The sequence below is a fragment of the Xiphophorus couchianus genome, chromosome 20, assembly GCF_001444195.1.
Source record: "Xiphophorus couchianus chromosome 20, X_couchianus-1.0, whole genome shotgun sequence".
NCBI classification, from domain to species: Eukaryota; Metazoa; Chordata; class Actinopteri; order Cyprinodontiformes; family Poeciliidae; genus Xiphophorus; species Xiphophorus couchianus.
This window is the reverse complement of record NC_040247.1, coordinates 7,573,623-7,598,244: the sequence shown is the minus strand read 5'-3', so window position 1 is coordinate 7,598,244 and position 24,622 is coordinate 7,573,623. Positions and strand designations below refer to the sequence as shown.

The following is a 24,622-nucleotide window of genomic DNA, read 5'->3' as shown; positions in this document are numbered from 1 at the left end:
ACAGCAATGTGGCTGCACCTCCAACAGTGGCATGATTAATGGGTTTTAGGACTGGGAAACTTGTTCTGTATGACACCAGCTTTTCACTATGTGTGTCATCCTTTTTCTCCTCCTGACATCTACCAGAGTCTCGCTCTCTTTGCAGCCATCTACATCACTAGCTGGTTGGCTGGGCGAGAGGATCTGATATGAGCTGACAGCACAGTAATAACCCATGCAAATTGACTGGGTGGGGTGTGAACACAAATGCTAAAAGCACAAAAGTAATGTTATTTAAAAAGCATCTTTGAGCTTCAATCCTCACATCCTGTTGCAGTTGGGGAATAGATGTTTTGAGAGTAGCAGACTCAGGTATAGGGAACTCATACAATGCATTTCAGCTTGACTCCCTCTACCCCCTGAGAGTAGTAAACTTTGATTGTTTTTCCAGCCTGCTGTCTCTCTTCACCTCAGCCACAGCCTATAGAACTGTGTGACTTGTCAAAATAAGGAATGAGAAGTTAGCAATTCTTTCATGATTCACTAGGCTTTAGAGAATGTGAAATGAATGGTCTTTTCCTCACCTTCACACATGCATGTACATGAATTTCAAAAGAGTTGTTTCTAATGCATGTACATCTCAGTGCGAATAAAGCAGCATGTGGTCATGTGGAATTGTATATCTGTATTCTGTTCATACATTTTACATTGCAAATTTCTTGCCTAGGAGCCTGTAACTGTGGTGCTCAGTCTCTAACACACACATCTGGTATCTACTCACACTTGCCTCAAATGCATGTTGACACTCCCATAATTAATAATTTGCATAAAAAATGTGTTGCAGTATGAGTTATTAGACTTTGCAATGGTAGCACAACAATTATAAGGCAGGTATGGAGTCCAAACAAGAGTGCAATTTAGTACATTGAAAGAGTGATGCATGACTTCCAATGTTGTGTACCTTCACATAAACATGCTTGTCCTTACGACGGCTAGCGTATATTTCCAGCTGTCATTGAGGAAGAGGGTGGGTACACCCTGAACTGATTGTCAGTCCATCACAGGACCACCCAGAGACAGACAAGCAGGACAAATAATTACCCACATACACTTAGTAAAGACCAGTTAACCTAACAGTCATGTTTTTCAACTCTGGAAGGAAACCAGAACACCTGGAGAGAATTATTGCATCCACAAGGAGGATATTCAGACAGAATGACCCAATGGAATATGTAATATACATGGAGAGTAAAATAGTACCTTTTGAAATTGTTTGAATTTTATAAATGTTTTCAACTGGAGAGCCATTTAGATTCATTGGAAGCCGTACATGTGTAATTTCACTTTTATCTTTTAATTTGAATTCTTCTGCTTTTTTGTCCAAAAGTTTGAAATGAATATCTTTTACATTGTAATGACAATGTGTAAAGTTAATGCAATACTTCAGTGAAATACAAAGAATGCTGTTATGTAATGAATATGAGGAGAAAAGGTTGATTATTTCTTTGTGTTTAGGAACAATGCTGTGTGCTTTCAGATATGTCACACACAAAATGCTAATATGCAATGAATGTTTAAGCAGCAACATACTTACATACCCATTCATTAAATTAAAACATTATTGAAAAGTTAATCTAATTCATTAACTCCATCTGTAAGCGAAACCTTGTTTATATTATATATAGCCAGAATAATGTTTTCAAGCTTTTATTTCTGGTAATTATGATAATTTTCCACTTGTGGCTATTGAAAACCAAATATGTAGAAGGAGAATATTACATCTGACCTATCCTACAACCTTTAGATATATCCCTTCTTCTGCACACCTGAATCAAATGAATGGCTCATAACCAGGTATGTGCAGAGCTTAATGGATAATGAGGCTTTGGATTCAGTTGTGTTGGAGAGAGGTTGCATCTTAAAGGTCTGGATGTGCTCCAGAACTGGACTTCAGCAGGGACTTCAGCATCCCTGGATCAGACAAATAAAAAAATCATTTTCATATATCAATGTGGGCTCACTAAAAAGTGTGTTTAATACCTGTTTAGGGTTATTTTGAAATGGTACTTTTAATCTAATAAACAAGACTCATCGGAACACATTCTAATTTGTTCAATATAACTGTACGTCAAACATTTTGATATTAAGAATACTAATTGGCAATATGTTCTTACTTTCAATTAAAGCAGAAGAATATCTTTTAGGTTTTCTAGCACATGTAGATTCAATTTGAGTTTTAGATTTCTTAAAAAGGATAGACGTTTCTTTGAGGCATTGAACAGGCTGCAGATTTCCTCACTTATCCATTAGCAGGTTTTATATTTTCCTTCTCACATTCTCTTTGAAAATTACCAGCATAATAGTGCTTAGAGACGTAGAACAAAAACAGGTGTTAGTAAACAAGAGACAGACCAAGAAAAAATTGACATGAACATCAGTGTTGCTACTAGGACTGATGGAAATAACTGATGTTTTCAACACTATTCTGAGATTTTTAAACCAGACTCTCCTCTGCACAACTATGCCTTCAAATCCTGTCCATTGGCATCACAAAATGGATCAATGGCCAGGATGCAGCCCAGTTGATGTCCTTGCACTGGTAATATATGCTTGGGTTTTTGCTGATAATGTGGACACAGCTCTCGTTTTGGCCATAAAGAAGCCCTTTCTTTTCCTCTGCAAAACAGTTGTACGTTGCCAAGGAAGGCTGAGAAGTGTGATTCGTCAATAGTTGGAAAAATCTTTCACTTTTTTTTCCTTAAAAATTCAGACCATCACCCCAGACTGCCTCTTTATCTGTGTGATTACACTGGATAGAGTGTAAAAATGTTTTCTCACAAACCACACCAAAAAATAGGCAAGCAAATGTAAGTTACCTTTTAAACATGATGTAATTCAATGTTCTTTTCATGAAAGGGAAGGAACTAATAAAAGAAAGTAGAATAAATACATTAATGGAACACATATATTAAAGGAAAATTGTATCATTTGAGTAATATGTAAAAAAAAAATTAAAACTGAAAAACAGATGGTTGAAAATAAACTGATAAGGTAATCTTTTATCTTTATAGGAATATTGAAGTTGATGTTCTGTGTTGATTTTAAGCAAGTCGATGATTTCTGCTCATCCCAAGCTTTTAGGGAGTTGGATCTAGAACTGAGCAACATATCAGCTGAGGATACATGATCCGGTATAGTTCTGGTCCCTGGAGCTATAGTGAACAGTGGGCCTAAGGGGGTCCAGACAGACAGGGGAAGCATTTATTGCCCAGAATGGTGCCTTGAGGAAACTGTGATCTTTTATTTGTTCAGATTTGTAACTGCTAAATGGCACAAACAAATCCTGGTCGGACAAATACGATCCTATTTTCTTGTCTTGGCTTTTGATTAGTATGCGATGGTCAACATTTAACACAGCACTGAGATCAACCAATCCAGAAGTACATCAATTTTAAGACAAATTTAAAACCTATACTTATACCTTGTATGGAGTGTTGAAAAACCTGATTGTAACACTCTGGAGATATTTATTTATTTAAAAAAAAAGACAATCTAAATCAGCTTCATTGGCCAAGAGTATGTATAACAACAAGGAATTTGATTTTGGTCACACTCACTCACACATTTAAAAGTAAAGAGAAGAATATGTACATATCTGTATCAATGCCCAACATATTTTAAAGGCAGCTTAGAATAGGTCAAATATGCTTGTTTTGTTTAACAGTGAAAAAGCTGTCTACTCAGGCTGTTGGGTCAGACAGACAATTTATGTGAAGAATTCATCTCTGTGGTGGTTGTCAAATGCAGCACTGACCTGAAGGTAAAAATATTCACAGCTTGTGTTGAGAATGTGTGGAGTCTGCAGAGATGTTAGCTGCCCTTTTCCTGACCATACAGCTGTATAAGTTCTGGACAGAGAAAATCTCAGCCCCATGGATGGTCTCTACAGACCTGAACGTTTGTTGCAGTTCTGCCTTGTTCTGTTTTGTGTATAAGCCAAACCACACAGTGATGGAGGAACACAGTGCTGTCTGAATAATAAGTGTAGAAGATGACTAGCTGCTCCCGTCAAAGATTGAATTTCTTGAGTTGCTGTTGGAAATATAGTCTCCGCTGGTCATTCTTCCAAACATTGTCTATGTATGAGGACCAGCTCAGGTCTGAGAAATGCTGGCTCCTCGGAACCAGAAGTGACCCACAGTAGCCATGTTCATTTACAGACATGTTACAGTCCTGCATCAAACCAATTACAGTAGTTTCATGTGCCAACTTCAGAAATTTCACTGACGTTCTGAGGTGCAGTCATTTGTCAAATTATTTTGATAAACAGCCTTTTCTAGGATCTTTTGTTTTAGCTATGGGGCGTAATAACTTATCATGGATGCATTTGATTTAGGCTTCTTAATGAAATTTTTTTTTTTTAAAATTATTTATTCGCTTATAAAAAAAATGTAGACTTACAAAGAAGAGTAACCAGCAGAAACTGCAAACCAATTCAAGACAAAGAGCTTGACGAGAAAACCATAAACTAAAATTTAAAACATTATAGGCTAGATTTAGCAAACACAGTAGCTGCAACACTCAGTAACAACCTCCAGATTCGTTGAGGTTTATGGCAGTGGGGGTAACAGAAAAAATAATAAATTGATATTTATAAAGATATAGACTGATGAAAGTAAATCAGTGGAGTGACCCTCTCTTTTTTGTCACTTTCCACCTACATGAAGATTAGTGTTAGTTTGACTGTGGTTTTCTTTCTCCAGTCTATATGAGGACTAAATCAGCATAAGCTGTTGCATCAAACTGCACCCTTCTTAATTGAAAAACTGAAATATTTATGTGTTGTTTTCAAATTAGCCTTAAAGTGTGACCATCTTAGTAAATCCAATTCTATTTGAAAACGGAGCTGAATCTCTAACTAGTGGAGAGGAGAGATCTGCTGTCTAATGAAGTATGAAAAGCTTAGAATTCATCGTCACAGCCAACCATCTTAATCCTGTACAGGCCTGTTGTGTTTGCAAATAGCATGCTACACACACTAGGTCTCAGTATTAATCATGTCAAATGTTATACCAGGGCTTATTGCTGTCTCAGGCTTAGTTTCCCATTAGGTGGCCCCCTCCCATGGGCTGAATTCAACACAGCACCCTGATCAATGTGCAGCTTTCCTCAACTAGCCTGACAGGCGAGTGTAGTTATTTATCTCAGCATCAATATTTATCATTTAAGTAGAAGTCATCAGTTTCATGAAAAGAATTAGCTCGCAATGTCTTGTTTTAGTGTATAAAATTCTATAAATTTATACAAAACCTTGATGTTTTAAATTTATAAATGCTAATACTGTCTAAATAACTTACATCATGGTTTGCCAATTGGACTAAGGGACAATGTTGAGTGCACATTTGCTGGAGTATCTAGAAAGAAAACTTCTCCAAATAGAATTGAGGAAATTGATATTGTTTCACATTGTTTATCACTCTACATGCATTTTATGTATTGGCCTAACTTGACTCTGCTAGATGAACTGCAATATGCATAACCTCAGTGTTAAATCCTTAAGCATGACAACTCAGAAGCAGACCACTGACAGCTAATCATATGCCACGATGAAGCAGGCTTGTCAGTAAGCTAATGGAGTGTTCTAAGGTTAATTTACAACCATATGAGTTCTATCAATAAGCAATTAAGAGATGTGGAAACCCAGAGGCACCCAGGCCAGCAGCTGAATCGCGTTGTAAACCCCCTACCTTCTTTAAATCAATTAATTGCTTTGGCATGTCTGTTTAAAAGTGTTAGATAGATTTACTCATAAAAACGGACACATTAAAAAGGCACCACTCCCTCTATGACCTTCTTTTGTCAGCATCTCTGCCTTAAAGCATGACACTTGTATTCATAAATCGTAACCTCAAAAGATATCCTTATCTCACCTCATGACTGCCTTACTATCCAGTAGGTTACATGAATTCCTACTGTGATCAGAGCTTGGGCCTTTTGTAGTACGAAAAATCTCACAGCTAAATCTCAAGTGAAATAATATCCCAGAAAAGCACAAAAGTGTTCTGAGCAGAGGATGAAAGCCTTTTAAAAACAATATCTGAGCACAGTGAAAACTTAAATCTCCATTTCATACTTTGAGGTCTTCCTTTAAATTTGAGTGATCTAAATGAATATTTTGCATTTAATCATTAAATGTCAAAATATTTCTGTTTATTTTGAAAGTACTTTCATATATACACATGCTTTAGATCAGGAGTCAACAAATTGACGACAGAGCCATTTTTATCCTAGATTCTAATGAATAGAGCCCTTTGAGATTTCAATTGGAGATATAAAAGGCTTTATAAATAAAATGTATTATAATTAAATGAATGAATGTCTTAAAGTTAACCAAAAACTGCCTCAGACTGTTAAAATGTTAAAATGCTGAACTTCTTGTTTAAATTTTAATCTATTTTGTGTTAAGTGAAACAATGTTGTGATTGCTTAGTTTAACATCAAAATCTCAATCAGCCGATTTAATTGAAACAAAAACAAACAGGTATTTTATTCTGGATGACAAATGTACTCTTTATGGAAAATGGTTTATGGAAAAGAAGGGCATATAGTTTGAAGCCTAATTGTAGAGTTCCTATGCAGATATTGAACCAAGCCTAACAAAAACTGATATAAATATGTTTATTAAAATGTATCCTAAAAAAAACAAACAACCCTGCTCAGTTCTGCACAATCCACCATCAAACTTATTACTCTTATTAAGAGCCATTGTGAAGCACCCAGGAAGCCATATGATGCTCCAGAGCTCCTACTGTAGAAGTTAACTAGCTGACCACTGGTAAACTATGATATGATGGAGAGGTTATGTCCGTGTTTTTTTTTTTTTTTTTATCAACGTGACATACGTTGTTAAATTGTTGTTTCACCAAGATTTCCCTCTGTCCTTCACAGCTCCTCCAAACAACATATCAGTGCTGGCTGAGAACACTCCAGCCCCCTTCAGTCGATACCAAGCTCAGAATTTTACTCTTGTCTGCACAGCAAAAGGAGGAAAACCAGCCCCATCGGTGAGTTTAAGATGTGTTTTTTTTTTTGTTGTTTTTCTTACAGAAAAATGAAACCTTTAATTCACCTGTTATTTTTTCCATCGGCAGCATTTTCTTTTCATGGAAAAATGTTGGACTGTCAGTTCAATGGTTTCATGGTGTGTAAGAAAAGAAAGGATCCAAAAGCAAAATTCAAAGGCTGAAGTGAACTCAAAGCCTTTGAACTCTTCTATTCGTCACACACAGAACAAAACTAAAACCACTTAAGAGCAAGTTATCTATAAAGGCAAGGCCACCTAAGACCACAGATGATCAAGCAGGAGCAGAACAGATAATACACTCTCAATGGTAGCGCAGAGAGCAAAGGATTCAGGAGATAATACTTCCTTAAGAGCTGATGACAAATGTGCATTAGGTGACCGGCAATCAATTACAGAGTCTGTGTGTGAGGGGAGGGCAGAAAGAAGGACAATTTAAGGGGATTGACAAAGGGAATAATGACACAAGGCTAAATAGTGGCACAGAAACGTGAAGCCTCAATGAATCCATGCAATAGAGTACACATTACCATGGCAAGCTTTTGATCTCAGTACCTCCCACAGATGTTCAAAGATTTTTTTTCCCTAAACAATGCTAATTTCATTAGTAATGGTCACATTCAGTAGAGTTAATTTAATGTGCTGGCATGGTCGGGACTAAATGTAAAATGATCATAAACAATACTCTTGCACTTAAATTTTAAGAATCAGACTATACAGTTTTGCGGTGCTACATGTATGCCATCATGTGCCAGTTTTTTTCCCCTCAACATTCTGGAGAACAAGAAAAGGCCTTACAAAAATGCTACATATTTGGTGGTATATGAGCTTATGGACACTGCAGGAGAGCATCCATTTGCTGTTCATTCTCAACAGACCATTAATCATTGTCCACTGGTATATGGTAATGGACTGCAGACTCTGAGCACACCTATCTGTTGTAATTATGAGCCCAGTAAGAGGTGAATACAAGGTGAAAATGATTTCCGGTACTTCCTGTTTGATGCCGTGATGAGTGAGGTTCTCCCCTGTTGTGATTTCATGCAGAGTCTAAAGCCATGTAAGCTTAGAACTGCTGGATCTTTTTTTTCTAAAAGATAATGGAGACAAAGATGTCTGACAGCTTACAGCTGGTCAGCAAGCAAGAACTGTCACTGTGTCATTGGATAAGTTACACTGTTATTAATGAGCTTTGTCGTTCACACAGCAAGCTAATGAATGAGTTGAGAAAACATTAAAATAAAGAACCTTGCTGCTCAATCCACAATTATTCAATCAGATTGCCGAAAACACATATATAAAACAATAAAAGTTTCAGGAAAAAAAAGATCCAGGTTTCACTAAAGCTTTAACTGAAGATTGCCTCAAGTAACATTGCTTTGTTACTTGAGGCAATGAACAAATATTTTATTTGGATTTTACCATCATAAGAAAGAAACCAACAATTGTACACTAAAGGTTTTAATAGATTATAAATGTAAAGACTTTGCTAGCTATACCTAAGTGAGGTTAAAAATATAATACATAAATAATGTAAGAAAAAATAGCCTCCAAGTCAAAAATGAGAAAAATATTTAAAGTGCATTATCATTGAAACAAATCAACTGTTGACCCAGAAAAGCCCCAGGTTTCAATGGACTGTAATTCAGAAAGTGAATCTCAAAATATCTTCAGAAAGACTAGTTAAATATTTTATTTAATTTCACCATAACAAAGGATCATAATGCTGGTTGAAATTTTGAAAGTGACTCGACTGTTAATTAGCTATAGAACCACAAATCCTTCTTGATGTAAGAAACATTCTTTAGCTTTTCCCTTTTCTTTCCAAACATCCCAGATGACTAAGGGCAAATGTCAAACTCAAGACTGCATGTCAGCAGTCCCCAACCCAGTGGGCAATGTGAGCAATTCAGGTTTTGATATGCGTACGAAGAAACAAGTAGACTGCTTAAAATGCAGGCATATTCACTCTCACATAGTCAAGAATGTTAATGTTAAAGAAATGCATACTGGGTAAGTAAAATTGACTTTAATTAAAAAGAAAATAAAAAATGCATGGATATAAACTGAAAGATAGATAATTATGTGGGATTTCTTACCATAACAATTATGGGGGCAATGTGTTGTTGTGGAGATGCACCTGCATTCAGGTTGAAGTATAAACAACAGAAAACATCAAAGCAAGCGTCCTTACTGCAGAAAAAAAAAATTAAGTTTGAACCTCTGAATGTATCCTATATCCTCACATTTGTCAATTTTATTTAAAGGTTGGCTTTTCCAATGCTATTTTGATCACTGAAGAATTTAACCCCACTGGCTAAATAAAAAAAAGACAAATACAGTAAAACACTGAAAAACCATAGCTTTTACACCAGCATAGCACTTTTCAAAAGTGTAAAACTAAAAATATATGTTTCATTCATACACTGTAGACATAGATTTTTTATTTTTTTTCTATTGTAAACATAACAAATCAGGAGAAGACTCAGATGTAACAGCAACCATTCCTCTCTCACGAAGAGGGTGTAATTAGATGGGACAACACCTGCGAGCAAATGTCACGAGAAGAAAAACTCCTTGAATGTTATTAGTGCTTCTTCAGCATAGACAAAACAGGTCAAAATCAGATTTTGAAATACAGAAAAATCTATGAGAGAAAAAAATTCCTCAATATATATTCCTCAATATACGGTAATCTGAGTGTTTGGACAAACATTATTTTGCCTCCTCTTCATAGCTTTAAGTCAGATGATTAGATTTATGTTAGCTTTGGAGTAATGCAAGATGCAGTATAGTACTGAAAATACAAAAAAAATGTACAAGGTAGCCTTGTAAGAAAGAGAACCCTAATCCTAACAAAACAATAGAATTTTAGGTGCAGCCTTGGTAGTTTATAATCACTATCTATTGAGAAAAAAAACAAACAACAAGTATGTACATACTTGTTTTGCGTGTTCTCCCTTCCGCTGGAAGGCTGTCCTTATTTTACCTGCAGTTAAACTTTTTCAGATCCTAACTGAAGCCTTAGTAATGCTACAAAATGCCATGAAAACTTGGTAGGATGTATCAGTGTGAGAAATATGAAAATGTTTTGTCTGGACATTTTCTCAGCTACAGCTTTACCTCACAGATTTACCTCACAGCAGGAAACTTTCTGCTGGAGATGCAGTCTCACAGGTTGACATGTAACTGAAAGGTTCAAGCAGACTGTCTTGAAAGCATAGAAAGCAGAAAAAAAAAGTGTAGCGAAACTGGTGAATGTTCTTTCTTTGTGTTGATTTTAATATTGTGTGTATTTGAACTTTTCGACAACATCAGGGAGTGAGTGGAAAGCCAGGTCAGCAAAAATCAGAATGTATCAGCAAGTTACCACAATTCACATTAACAGTAAATGCTACAGAACACTAGCTGCTACGTTCAAACACTGTCTTAACGTGGATCTTCAAAATGTTTTACTTGTCATTTGCGTTGGGAAATCTATACAAGACAGTCTGAAGTGAATGATGCTGGCATACTGTCACACTTCTCTTCCACAGGAGACTAAAAGATCTGCTTCCCATTCTTACTTTTACAAATGATAGAAAGTAACCAGGGAACCTGCAGTCTGAGAGTGCTCTGTTGTAAACCTATAACACAATCAAAGTTCTGCTATATCACTGCTTGGTTATCAAGAAAGAAACTTTTTAATTTAACAGGGAGCCAATATAGACAAAGTGAAATGTCATATTTTTTTATTTTAATTTTTATCAAGATGCTTTACTTAAGCAGAAGGCTTGTAGCCTCATTTTTCATACTTTTTAAGTAATAGTTTACAATAGTCCAGCCTTGAAGTCCCATATACACTAATTTGTTTTCAGCATCATTCCTGAACATAAATACTGCTGAGAAGTTTGTCAATATTTTGGAGGTGAAATAAATAAATAAATCCTAGAAATTTGTTCTAGTCAAAGATACCACCAAGATTCTTTCGTTATTACTTGAGGCCAATTTAATGATACAATTTAATGTATCATTAAAAGTCAGAATCAGCTGAGCCCAGCCCATCACCAGCTGCTGAAAAAAAGACAACTGTTTTGGCAGGATTTGCCAAAAGACCTCAGCTGAAGGAAAGATCTGTTCCTACTGTTGCAAATCTGCAGACTAAATATGACTTAGCATTCGACACCTCTTCATGCGTCCTTTATAGTTGTGCAGGATGCTCCACATCTTTTGGTCTGTGTCAGTGTCAGAGATGTATGGTTGTACAATTGCATTTCTGGTTTTGCAGCCACTTTCACATTTATAAAGTCAAAGTATAGTATAAGTTAGGTATGGCTACCAGTAGCTTATTTGCATATTAGTGACGTAGGCATAAAACAACTCATGCTGAAAGGAGCTCAAAATAGACAGAACTCAGCAGGTGAAATTTTACATGAGAATAATTTTGTGCAAAAAAATTAATGAACATGTTGTGTATGGCTCATAGACCTATCACACCTTGTTCAAGGAAACACAATAGGTCCCTTTCAAGTCATCTTGATTGATAAAAAGGTTTAAGTAGTGGTTTTATTACAGCAACCTTAAAAGCCTCTGGTAAATATCCATTTACTAGCGATAGATGAATCATATCCAAAATGGAGATGGTAATCAAAGGAAACACTTTCCTAAATAATTTGGTTGGAATTGGGTTTAAGTTGAAGGCAAGATGAAGCTAATGTTTTAAAAATTCAGAAAGCTTCACTGAAAAAAAAAAGGTTTTATGCTTACCTCCTGTACTTCCTCATTTTCTAAAGGCCTCTTCAGGGGAGGATGTCAATGATTCTGTTTTTCATCGAATGCATTTTATTTGTAAAGAATCCCATAAAGTCTTGACTCCTGAGAGCTGAGTGGCTCAGTAGATGCACTTTTAAAATATGCAGCTTTGACTTAAACCAGCAAGCCAGACTCCCAGGGTCTAATTTCCTTCTTTTCAACAGGGTCTAATGCAACATGCAATGAAATAGTGACGCTGTTAACAAGAACATCAGGTTTTGATGGGGTGTGAATTTGGTTATTGTCCTGTGCTGTGTTGTTCTGTGTTACTGAGGAAAAATAAAATGGAACAAATAAATTAAAGGTTGCTACAGCAATGTCTGATAAAGATCTATGATAATGCAATTTTCTTTCAGGGCCAGTGCATTGGTTAGATTAAAAAGTTTTTGTAAATAAACTTGTTAAAAGTAAAAAAAAATTGTCTCGAAAAAATAGTTATTTGTTCACACTTAATGACAAATCAACCCAAGGTTGCAGGTTATGAAAGCAAATGTGGGTAGGTCTGCAGATGTTTTGTCTTTGAAGAGAGATAATTTTTACTAAACATTTACCGTAATTGTTTTATTATGTTATATAATATACTTGCGTATAAAATAAAATAAGTATATTATATACTTATTTAATACTTATTTATTTAGTATAATTAATAAGTATTAAATATACTTAATAAATAAGTATATTTAGGATATACTTATACTTAGGATTTAGAATTTGCTTCTAATGGATCCTGTTAGGAGCAAATCCTGTTAGGTTATTTGGTTATTTCCTGTTAGGTTATCTAATTTGGATTGTCAACAAAACTCTCAACATTTTATCAGCCCATTCACTCAGTGGTGCAATATGTGTGCAACAGTATAGAAGCAGCAGAGAGGTGCATTAAACTACGACTCTGCTTCCTTCTGCTGACAAGCTTTAACTTAATCCTTTTTCAGCAGGACTTCCCAGCTGCTTACTCTGTGAAAAGTACTTATGTTTGTTTTAGTGACCATAGTATCACTGCTTGAGTGGTCACCAAACTGCCCTAACCTAAACCTCATAGTGAATGCTTAGAGGATTTTCAAAAGGAAGAGGAGCAACACCAGACCGAACAATGACTTTCTCCTTTTCAATTGAACAACATTTACTGAACGATATTAACATTTTAATGATATTCAGTTTTAGAAAGAATCACCTGTGCTGTAACTGACTGTTCTACATATAACCTTGTTCAGGTTAAGGCTATCATAAACTGCTGCCTATGTTTGTTTTTGTTTTTTTTCGGAGTAAATTAATAGCTGTTTAAATGTGAACACCATATAGCCGCCATTTGTACAATAATAGGGTCTTTGCATCACACACTTATTTCTATCTGGTTTTCTTTATGCAACCTTGAATACATATCCATTACTTCTTTCAAAGACCTTTTGCCTGACAATGATGGCCAGAGTGTATATTATATTTTTTCTTTTATATTCAAAAAGCTTCATTTTTCTTACTTCTCAGCCTTGATCTTATGTGCTGTTGTGGGTTCCTGCTTTGATCTGCACCTTGATATACACATGACCGTGCAGCAGTTTATTTCCGAATATAAATCTCTCTTCTTCAAGGCTAAATTTTTCTTTCAAATGTTAATGCTTCTCTGCACTTTTTGCTAAGTTCCAATGGTATATTTTTGAAAAATCTGAAACTAAAAGACGTTATTTGTGAAACGTATCTGGCATTATGTTTTAAGATCTGTCGGCATCTGATGTTACTGAGCAAGCTGGTGACATATCAATAATATCTCCCCAGTGCAACTATTAGAACATCCTTAGAGCACAAGCAAGCACTGATTGAAAAGAGGAAACATAATAACAGTTAATAATAAGTGGGAAAACTGATTAACTCATGGCCAGGATCTCTCTCATTGCCTCTCTCTTATTTTTTTCTGCTTCTGTACTCCCATTGAAAAATCCTGTCACTATGAAAATTACTGCCTTGTTCCTTTGACACGACCATAATTAATTGCAGCAACATAAAGGTGTACATGGACCAAAGTATGATTGTTACATTTTGAAAAGAGTAGGAGTTTGAAATATTTTTGAGGTGGGAGCAGCTTGGCAGTGTTCAGAGTGCAGGTGCTTTCATCACTGTCTATTCAGAGAGAAATGCGAAACCCTTTTCATACCATCCCAGCCTAATTTTGCCACTGTCTTGGCATTATGTATGGGCTCCAGCTTAGAATTACATCTCTTTTTTCAGTTCTCATTCATTTCAGCATCAAATAAATGGTTTTGTCTGCCTTCATTGTGCACAGATATTGGAGTATGAAGTATTTGGGGATTTATAACAGAGGCGTGATTGATAATCACTTTATTCCATGCAGCAACACTGCTTGTAAGAGAACAATAGAGCTGCAATGCCAAAAACACTCCAAAATCCTCTTTTACATGGTGGTGAGCACCACTTTCCAGGTCCCATGACAGCTAAATGTACCACCTAACAAGCTCGTTTTTCATTTCACTCCCTATTCTACATATAAAAAGGACAGACAGTACCCGACACATTGACTGTCACAACTTGTAAAAGCCTATAAAGTTTAAAACAAATAAAGATTTTAGCCTACTTTGACAATGAAATATTTGAACACTTGGTTTGGATTAGAAAAAAAGGCTAACCTAAGCTAAGAAATATTTTTTTTATATTTTATTCTTGCAGTTATTGGGACCCTCAGCAATCCATATGTACATTTTAGCTTAACTATTTTTAATTTATACTTAGCTTTTTTCAGGGTTTGGGAGATTCTTGGTAGTTCTGATTAGCAATCTGTGACATTTTGTTTACACTGGTTTTTATATATGAAGTCACATAGAGGCCAAATTCTTATAGCTACTAGGCTTAATGAGGACCCATCTTTTTATTGCTACCGTACACCATACATATGATGATAAGGAAGGTAGAACATGTCTTTTTAGAATTTAATTAGGTCACCAAATTTACATAGAAACTATTAATGTTACCTACAATCCAGCCGGCTGTTTGGAAGTTTGAAACTAGAACTTTTCTGTTCTACCACTGGAAAAGTAATAATGTGGGAATTGCTAAACTAAATGCAATCATTTTCTTCGATCAGATAAGATTAAGATGTAGTTTCTTGGCAAAAAAAAAAACCCTCCACAAAATACTGGTTGAAAATGTTAAAAATGACCTAATGCTTATTGTTAAGCATGGTCAAAGAGCTGTGTTGCCTTGGTCTAATTAGGGGTATCAATGATGATTTTACTAAAAACATGTTTTTTCACCTTAATATTTTTTTCTTGATTGAGAAATATATCAAAATACGGGTTTGATTGTACTTTTTCTTTTAATATTAAATTATGCTGCTGGAATAAATTATACATTTATTTCAGGGCATTGAGACATGTTTCACAAGAGTGCCAATAAATGTGACCTCCACTTTAATAAGCAATTTATTCATATCTTTTTTTTCCAAGTCATCTCAATGGACAAATTCAATTTGAATCACAATAATTGGTAATATGTTTTTACACATATACATTGTGAAAACCTTCTATGAATGCAAATGAGTTGCAATAAACTGAGTGGAAAGCTTTTTGTTCACAAAAGGGACCATGTCACTTTGTCGAAAGCAGCAATTTATAGGAGACATGTATCACAGTGAAAAACAGATTAAGTGTTGCTTTGGCAGATTTATAATCAAATGTGGAAAATTAATCAGTGTTTGCTGTCTCATTTGAAAAGAATAAAAGAATGGATATGCTTTCACTTTTCTCTTTGTCAGAGAAACTCGATTTTTAGCAAATTAGCCAGAAGCTCAAAGAAAAACAAATTAAATTTGCAATAAAGGCTGGTGACGTCATTTTAAGAGTAATATCAATATAAAAAATGATGATGGTAAATAATGGTGGGTGGCTTTCTTCACTTGTGTAAATGTTATCACATTTTCAAAATAACAGTCCATATAAACAGAAACCCTATCCATTTAGTTTCCAATTTCTTAGAAATGCTAGTACATTCAAAGAGACAATAAACATAAATTCTATTAGAGATAAATTCTGGTAAGATTGTATGTAAGAAAACCTTTATTCTTGTGGTGCTTTTCAAAGAAAAAGTTAGAATGAATCTGTTTAGTAGTTCTTAGAAATAAATTCAAAAATCTTCCATTGATTTGGTTTGAACTTTAAATAATTAACTCTTAGAATTGGTGATGCATCAGTTGCAAAAACAAAACAAGAGTATAACCTATAACAACAAGGCTAAAACTGCATATAATTTTAATTGGCTTTTGCTACATAAAATATTGTTTGTGAAGAAATTATCTCAGATCATAACACATGCACAAGTACTTACTTTAGGCATTGTCACAGATGTGACTGATATCTCTCAACCCTTATATCAGTCTTTTTTTTTTTTTACATATGTCACCTCATATCCATATCTTCTGCTTTCATATCCATATTGTAGATTTGATCTGCCAGTGATGGAAGAGGAAATGAAACAAGCAGGATAATGACACAGAAATAATGTTTCACACTTTCCCTGGAGCAACATGCTGTTTATTTCAGTCATGTATTTTATGAAACATTAATTTACGTAGACAAATGGAAAAGTCACAGTAGAATTATTATAAAAGACTAAGCAGGTTCTCAATATTTACCTGAAAATAATACATTTGCTATGGTCTTATCTTTGACTTTAATATGCAGAGGACAGAGCTCTCACATGGTAGTAAATCAGGTCCTGTTTATTCAATAATTTACCTATAAATCAAGTTGCATGATAATGGATATGGAAACAAATCAGTCAAGCAGATTTACTGACTTAATTCTCTGTTTACAATTCTATAGCAGAAACAGGTGTTATTGCATACCAACACCATTTTGTTAAACAAAAGCTATGAAACAGGTGCATGGATCTGTCTAATCCACACTGTTCCCCTTCCACCTGCTGTGATAATTAATGAGGTGCTTTGGTACACAGTGAAGAGTCAGACTTGCTAGCAGATGCAATGGGGTCATTGTGGATAAGGCTAATGTTTACGCTGCCTATTGCGGCATTTGAATCTCAATCCATGGTTCAGAGCATAAGGTAAATGCAGATAACAGGACATGAATACTTGAGAATCTTTAGCGGAGTTAGGTTTCAAATTGGCCTTATACTTTTTGCTTGTCAATTAACCAGTTGTGTTTTGTTGGACTTCTGCTAACTAAAATGCAACATTTAAGATATTGATTTATTTATTTATTTATTCATTGAGTGTTGCTTTTATGTGTCATAAAAACAAAGAGTGTTGCTTTTATGTGTCATCTACGTTGAATGTTCAACATAGATGATTTCAGGGACCAATTTAGAAATGCTAGTGCTGATATGCTATATAATTCTAAACCCAGATTTGGAATCATTGTATTTTTACCAACTCAACCTATGTCTGAGTTTCATCCACTTTTGAGGGAGAAGTTAAAAAATCTGGAGTTAGTTCTTTTTCTGACAACTTCATGCAATGCAGCCGTACATGTGGTTGCAAAACAACTGCACAGCATGAAGCTACCACCACTGGGCTTGATTGTTGATATATCGTTTACAAGCCTCCACTTGGTTTTCCGAAAAATGTCAATGAGATCAAATAGTGACGACAAAACAATAATGCAGAAGGCAATTGTATCTATGTATGGTCAGCAGTAGAGTTGACACTAGGGAATCAGCACCAGATTGCAATATTTTGACATTGCAACTTACTATGTCCAAATGTTAGTTGCAGTTTAGGCATGTACTTAAGCCTGAATGTGTAATTGTAACTGTTTTTAAAAACATTTGCACCCTCTTTTTGTATAATTTCAAACACTTATGGAACCAAAAATATTCAGAAGTCACTAAAATCTATGAAAATTTTAAGAAATCTGTGTCTGTGCTCAATATAACCTAAATATGGGGTACGGATACTTTTAAAAGCCATCATTCAGAAGAACTGTTTATTTGTTGTAAGAGCCAGTTAACTTTTATTATCATTATCATTTATCACCATTACAAACACTGTGCTGTGGAATCAATTAGATCAAGGCTAGGTTTTAAATTGTGTATGTGTTCCTGTTTCAAGATGGCTGGTCGCATTTGCAAAGTAAGCTATAAACTCTACAACCCTGCAAGCACATGTAACTTACAGTGTTGTGTCAGTTACTGAAAATATTCACTGAACATCATCATCAGGACTGACAGATGAGGACATTATTGACCATTTATTTGAAATAGCTAAAATGGAAGTTGAAACAAATGAGACTGTGGTAGTCATATCCATTTAAAAGTAAATATTTCGATTCAGGAATGAAGTATGAGATGGCCGTTTTAAAACTAGTACAAAAAACCCCAGTGTCAATACAGATTATACTGTCACTTCAAAGGTTAATGTCTTTTCACAGAGAAGGACACACAATTTGATGCTTAAATGCTGTCCAGGTAGTGAATCTTTTGCAAATGTTGGCTTGAGGCACCGTAGCTTGAAAGAGTGCATTAGTGCTATGTTTGAACAATCTGCATACCAAAAACCTGCACACAAGGCTGTGAAATGCACATCTTATTATAATGTTTCTTTGATCCTCAGAAATTAGAATTTAGATGACCACATGTCCCCCAAAAGAGCTGTGGATTGAACGGTCCTTTTGTTCAACAACACAGAAAAAGGCACATTGTTTCAAAAATAGCGTTACCACAGGCAAAGACTATACAACCTTGTTTCAATGCCAATATCTTCTGGGCATGTACTGGAATGAGATATGAATTCCCCGTCAAGAGATTAGGCAGTCAGAGATTTTTATTAAACTCATAGACTGAGCCTGTAAATTCTCTGATATTAAGGACATTCCTTTGTGTCTAAGAATGAGTTTTTTAAAAATACATTTCTTACAAACCAGTAGAAATATAATGTTATTCCTTTCCACTGAAACCCTCCCCAGATATAGTAAGGTGCTTTTAATCTCTTTTATTCATTTATTTATTTTTATCTATCACAATCATTTGTTTTGTTTTTGTTTTTGCCCTCTGAGGTCTAAAGTTATAAAAGGCATTATAAATTAAATGTATTATTATTATTGTTGTTGTTATTATTATTGTCAATTTCGGTCAACCAGTAAATCATCCTAAAATCACATACTTTTCATCCTTTAAAACTGTCATGAATTTAGATCTTTTTGTTTAGTCTTTTTGTGCAGTATGAGCAAAAGACTAGACTTTTTATACAAATTTCATACGTTTCCCAAAGTTACTTAATGATGTGTGGTGTTTTTTTTTTATTTTATGTAAATTTTTATTTCTAAGAAAACACTTAGACCCTGAAAATCTTCAACTAATTTGTGATTGAAAACATCTCAGAGTAACCTTTTTGTTTCTTGAAGGTCTCCTAATTTAGAAAGATTATGAAACTCTAATTTTAAACAACTTGTTGATTGGGTTTTCTGATTGTCTTTTTGTACCTCTAGATTGTTAGTTCTTCATCTGACTAATACAGTCAAATTCCAGTTACTCAGTAGAACTGTGAAGGCAAAATATTCACCACAGTTATTAGCTGCAGAAATGATTCTCTATATCTGGGCCTTGACATGGTCACCTCCTGCAGACGAACAAGACAATTATCTGAACTTCCTGGCTTTGTTTACACAGACATACGCTGCTAACCGTGAGAGCTTTTCATAAGCAGGTGTGTGCTCTTTTAATTATGTCCAGTGGATTCAATTAGGCAAAAACAGACTACTGACAAGTTATGCAGACATGTTACAGATGTCAAAATAAAATAGGATGCACTGTTTGGTCTGAAAATAAAAAGGATGCTTTGGACATCTTAGGACATAAAAGGAAAAGCTGAACATATTTTGGAGAAAAGTTTGTAGAATTACAATTTTTAATGTGTTTTCTGAAGTGGGTGATCTACAGTATGTGCATTGTTTCATTTATGCATAATCCTATTTAAAATATGTCTTGTTTTGTTTCTTTTTTCTTGTCATCCCCTCAATATCCCATTTTTCAATACTCTTATCAGGTGTACTTTAAGCGTGATGGTGAGCTGATAGAGGTGATTTCCTACACTGAGCCCTCCACCAGCGAGCGAGCAGCCGGCTCAGCAGGATGGAGAGGAGCCAGGCCACTCATCAGCAGGGACCTTGATGAGACCAAACTGCAGCGTTCCCTCTCCCTTCTCGATCCGGAAGGCCGGTCGGCCCGTCTGTACACAGAGAGCCCTCAGCGCGTCCACACTCAGGGCCAACAGGCCTATGAACCCAGCCCTGCAACAGAGGTCATTCCAGAGACAGTGGTGAGCCGAGAGTTCCCCCGCTGGGTGCACAGCACGGACCCTCTGTACTACTTTAGTCACACTCAGATCCCTCAGAGCGACGGCTCTGTTGTGGTACAGGCTCGACTTACCTGGACCCTCAACCCTCAGCTGGATAACGATGCCCTATTCAGCTGTGAAGTTAAGCACCCAGCATTATCCATGCCCATGCAGACAGAGGTCACTCTGGGTGAGTTAAATGTTGATCTGTTTTGCCTGCTGGTTTTAATTTTCTATCATGCTTTTCTTGTGTGTCCTCTATTCTTTTTCAAACACTGAAACCCCTTTCTCATTTTTCCGTCCTTAATGTCGTGCTGTCGTCGTGTCACAGTCAGAAGCCGACTGGACCTCCTTGTGTCTCCTTGCAAATGCTCACAGAACAACACTGATTTTCATTTGATGCTGCTTAATTGTGTTCCAGCTGAGCAGATTCTGAGTTTAGCGGCAAATGCACAACTCCAAGTGAGTGACAGGGCAATTCATCGAGCTGTCTGTTGCTAGATTGAGTTAACCTAGCACCGTTATTGAAAAAGTCAGCCTGAATTAGAGAAGTTGAATGAGAATTTAGACACTCTGACCAATGTTATATAATTGGAAAGAGAGTTTCAGAGATGCTGCACTTCATCAAACTCCAGTGAACACCTCCTGTAAGCTCCTCAGTCTGTCGACGTGCCACTAAATTTCATAGTTTTAGTTAAGGGAGGACAAAATAGTGGGAACTAAGATTGCAATCTACTCCAACCAAATAAATTGTGACTCATACTTTAACAAGACAGGAATTATACTACAAGAGAAGTTCAAGTAAACTTTATGGATCTCTCTTTTTCTGTCTCTCTTTCTCTCTCTCTCTGTCAGTCTGTCTGTGTGCTTGGGGAGTGTAGATATACAGTCTACGTAGTGATTCAAGAGAGATGCATACACCAAAATTATTTTATCTAAACACAAAGATCGCTTCCAGCATACCCAATTAAGACTTCAAAGGCTATACTTTGGCATAGTCCTTCTGGAAATGAGCCATACAGTCCTCACAGTATGCACAGAGACAGTATCTTTCACACGATGCAAGGAATGGTTGAAGTAAGGAAAAGTCTGAATGAGGAGACCCTGGTTGCTCTATGTCTATGGCAGTGTTGTTTCTCAATGTATTTTATCTCCTCTCACCAGCTTCCATCTAATTAAAAGTTGCTTCCTTTTATGCTACTGAGAAACCATGCATAAATCTATGGAAACTCATTATTTTCTGTAAAGTTCTTAACCTAATTAGATAATGGTGGTTAACAATCTCACATGACATATTTTTTGTGGCCACCACTATCATGGGTTTAAAATATACAGTATGTATTCTTCATGTATACGTCTAACAGATATCCAGAAAGTATTCACCCTTGCTGCTCACAGACAGTGTGGGGCCTTTTTCAGTGCTGGTGGAAACATAAAGAACTGTTGCTGGGTAAGCTTTAGTAGCTGTTAGCCACTGGTACTGATTTGATGGAAATCAGATTTAGCCCAGCATCAGTTTGCTACTGAGCCAAAGGAAAGAACAACTTTTGTCAGGAACTAGGGGAACAACAGCCAATCAAAAATGATAAATTGTGGGGCGTGCTGTGGTGGCGTAGGGGATAGTGCGACCCATATTTGGAGGCCTTGAGTCCTCGACGCGGCCGTCGCGGGTTCGACTCCCGGACCCAACGATATTTGCCGCATGTCTTCCCCCCTCTCCTTCCCCGTTTCCTGTCAGCCTACTGTCATTTAAGGGACACTACTGTAGAGCCCACAAAAGACCCCCTGGAGGGGTATAAAAAAAAAAGTATAAAAATGATAAATTATTCAATTGATATCAGAGTAACACATAACTGAATATTAATTATCTTCATATGGTTGATTTTGAAATCACATGTGAAGGAGTTTAGACAGGTCAATGTGCTGTTTACAGCTATGCTCACAACTCATTGACTTCTGTCTGGTTTATGTAAGTGTTTGGTTTTTCAATATCAACAAATTGTGTTAATAAATCTTACTCTAAAATCTGTGCAATTCTTGCTGCTGGTTCATTTCTCCAGTTCAGCAAATCAGGTTTGTAAAGGTTTTCACTAAAAGAGCAGTAATAAACCAAAGGCGTTGAACTCATGGCATCTATTTGCAGGGCAATTGGGATAAAAAGCTTATCTATGTGGCTAAATTGTCTCTACTACAATACTTCATAAATAAATAAAAAACTCAGGAAGGATTAAACAATAAATAAATGAGACCTTTATAATAATGACAGAAGAATTGGGCACTGATGTGGCTCTTTTGTGCTGAAAAGCAAACCGGTTATTTTACAGCCAGTTCTTAACTGGCTCCAGCCCCAGCCATAATTAAAAACTGGAACTTCTTTCCTGGAATAGTATTATGTGAGTTCTTTCATTCTCTCTGCACCTTTGTGTGTTTCCATCTTTTGCTTCAGTTTTCTCTCAAATTCAAATTCTCTCAATTTCCAGAGACATAAGAATGCGATTACTCTGTAAACCTGAACTGGCTATAATCATCTCTGGTTGAGTTTTGATTATCCACTTGTTCACTGTGAGTTAGTATTCTTTTCAACAAAATGTATTTAATACTTAAATAAAAGCTTTATTTAATTATTTTTTACATATTCATATTAACAATATGGATCAAATGTGTCCAGTTGTCCATATTTTGCATGTGATGTAGCTAAACATAGCTAGTCATTATGAAAACAGTCTAACACCATAGGCAGCGTCACATATTTATGTTTTTGACTGTAAGCTGTTTGCATCTGTTGCTTGTTTCTACAAGCTGTACTCATATAGACTGCATCTTGAGCTGGAACATGATTTCTAACAGACACTAACCCCAAACAGTGAATAATAATATGGTAAAATTTCCAGTAAGCATCAGTTTGTGTGGTTTGTGTTGACAAAATTGTCCTGTCAATGTCAGAGGTCACAGGAAAAGGTGAAGACTGGTTTGAGATAATACAAAGGCAACAATAGCTCAAATAACAACTCATTGCAACTGATTATGCAGAATATCAACTCTGAATGCCCAATAAGTCAGGATGAAAATGGGCTACCAAAACACAAGGTCATACCAGATGCTACACCTGTCAGCAGAAAAGTTAAGCTTCAATTCATACAGGCTTACCAAATGTGGACAATATCATATTGAAAAATGCTGTCTGGTCCAATGAGTCTCAACTGCAGTATTCATCCTTCTTTGAATCAGCTTGAGACACTTTGTAATTATTAAGCATTGTGTAATTGAGCACAACCAACCTGAGTATTGTAACTGACCATGTCCATCATTTTATGACAACAGTGTATCATCTTGTGGCGACTTCAGTGGGATATCGAACCATGTCTTAAATTCATTGGCTTCTTGAACACAGCATTGAGTTCACTGTACTTAAGTGGCCTTATCAGCTGCAGATTTTCATCCATCAGAGCATATTTGTGATATGATAGAATGGGAGATTCAAACTGAGGATGAGCAGCCGACAAATCTGTCACAAGTGTCAGGTCAGCATGAATCAAAATCTCTGAGAAAACTTTCTATGCCATGATGAATTACAACAGGTATAAACTCAAAGGAGCTCCAATTCACTACTTTCTACCTGCCTGCATATCTAATCTCTTTCAATAATATTTCTGTTATCAAATGAGATGAGAAATTAAAAAATATGGCTGCAGTGTAAGCAGTCTTAACTGATGATGACTTTGGAAGCATTTTGAGTGTTGTCTTTTTATATGATTAGTTTTATGAGCATATAGTTCTTGATAAAATAACATTATCTTTTGTTATCTGAGAAATCTTGCATTGTATGTCTCAATTTTTACACAGAAAAATAGAGAAAATAGAAGATAATTCTTTCAGATCTTACAGAAACTCCTAAATCCAGACTAAACTTAGACTACAAACAGATTTTGTAGAACTTAGTGTGCAGAGCTACTTAACACATTTTAACATTTCTTATTTTCCTTGAGCAAATCCAAAACTGTTTTGTGACACTTGCTGTTACTGCTGGAAAGTTACTTTACTATACAGACCATAATTCTAAAAATAATTTATTAGGCAGAAAGCTCCAAAGCAACAACTTTATCAGTGCAGAGATATGGATTTTCATTTGATGACAAAGTGTAACAAAATCTGCTTAAAATCCGCTGTTAACTATAGCAAATTCTGAAACCCTACTATGGAAAAGTCATACAAACATACAATGCACAACCATGTTTTCTCACATAAATGTAGGCCAGTTATACTCACCTGAAGCCTCTTCTTTGATCTGACATTGGAGTGTAAACCAGTTCTATTCCAAGACAAACACTACCCTGCACATGTGCAGTTCACTGATCCTGCTCCTGCTTTTTAGTGACACTGACTAATTGGAAGCTAAGAAGGATGTCCTTGTATCAGGGCAGAGACATTACTTTTGGGGAGCATTACAGGGTTGGGCAATGTTTTGTCCTAAAAGT

At 35.8% G+C, this 24,622-nt stretch overlaps 1 protein-coding gene across 1 annotated transcript in view; it reads left to right on the top strand.

Moving 5' to 3' along the window:
* Nucleotides 1-24,622, top strand: part of igsf21a (immunoglobin superfamily, member 21a) — a 169,574-nt gene that overhangs the window by 127,463 nt on the left and 17,489 nt on the right. The window contains exons 5-6 of the mRNA XM_028002597.1: nucleotides 6,928-7,043; nucleotides 19,857-20,337. Of these exons, the coding sequence (XP_027858398.1) occupies nucleotides 6,928-7,043; nucleotides 19,857-20,337 (597 nt within the window). The remainder of the gene's footprint in view (nucleotides 1-6,927; nucleotides 7,044-19,856; nucleotides 20,338-24,622) is intronic.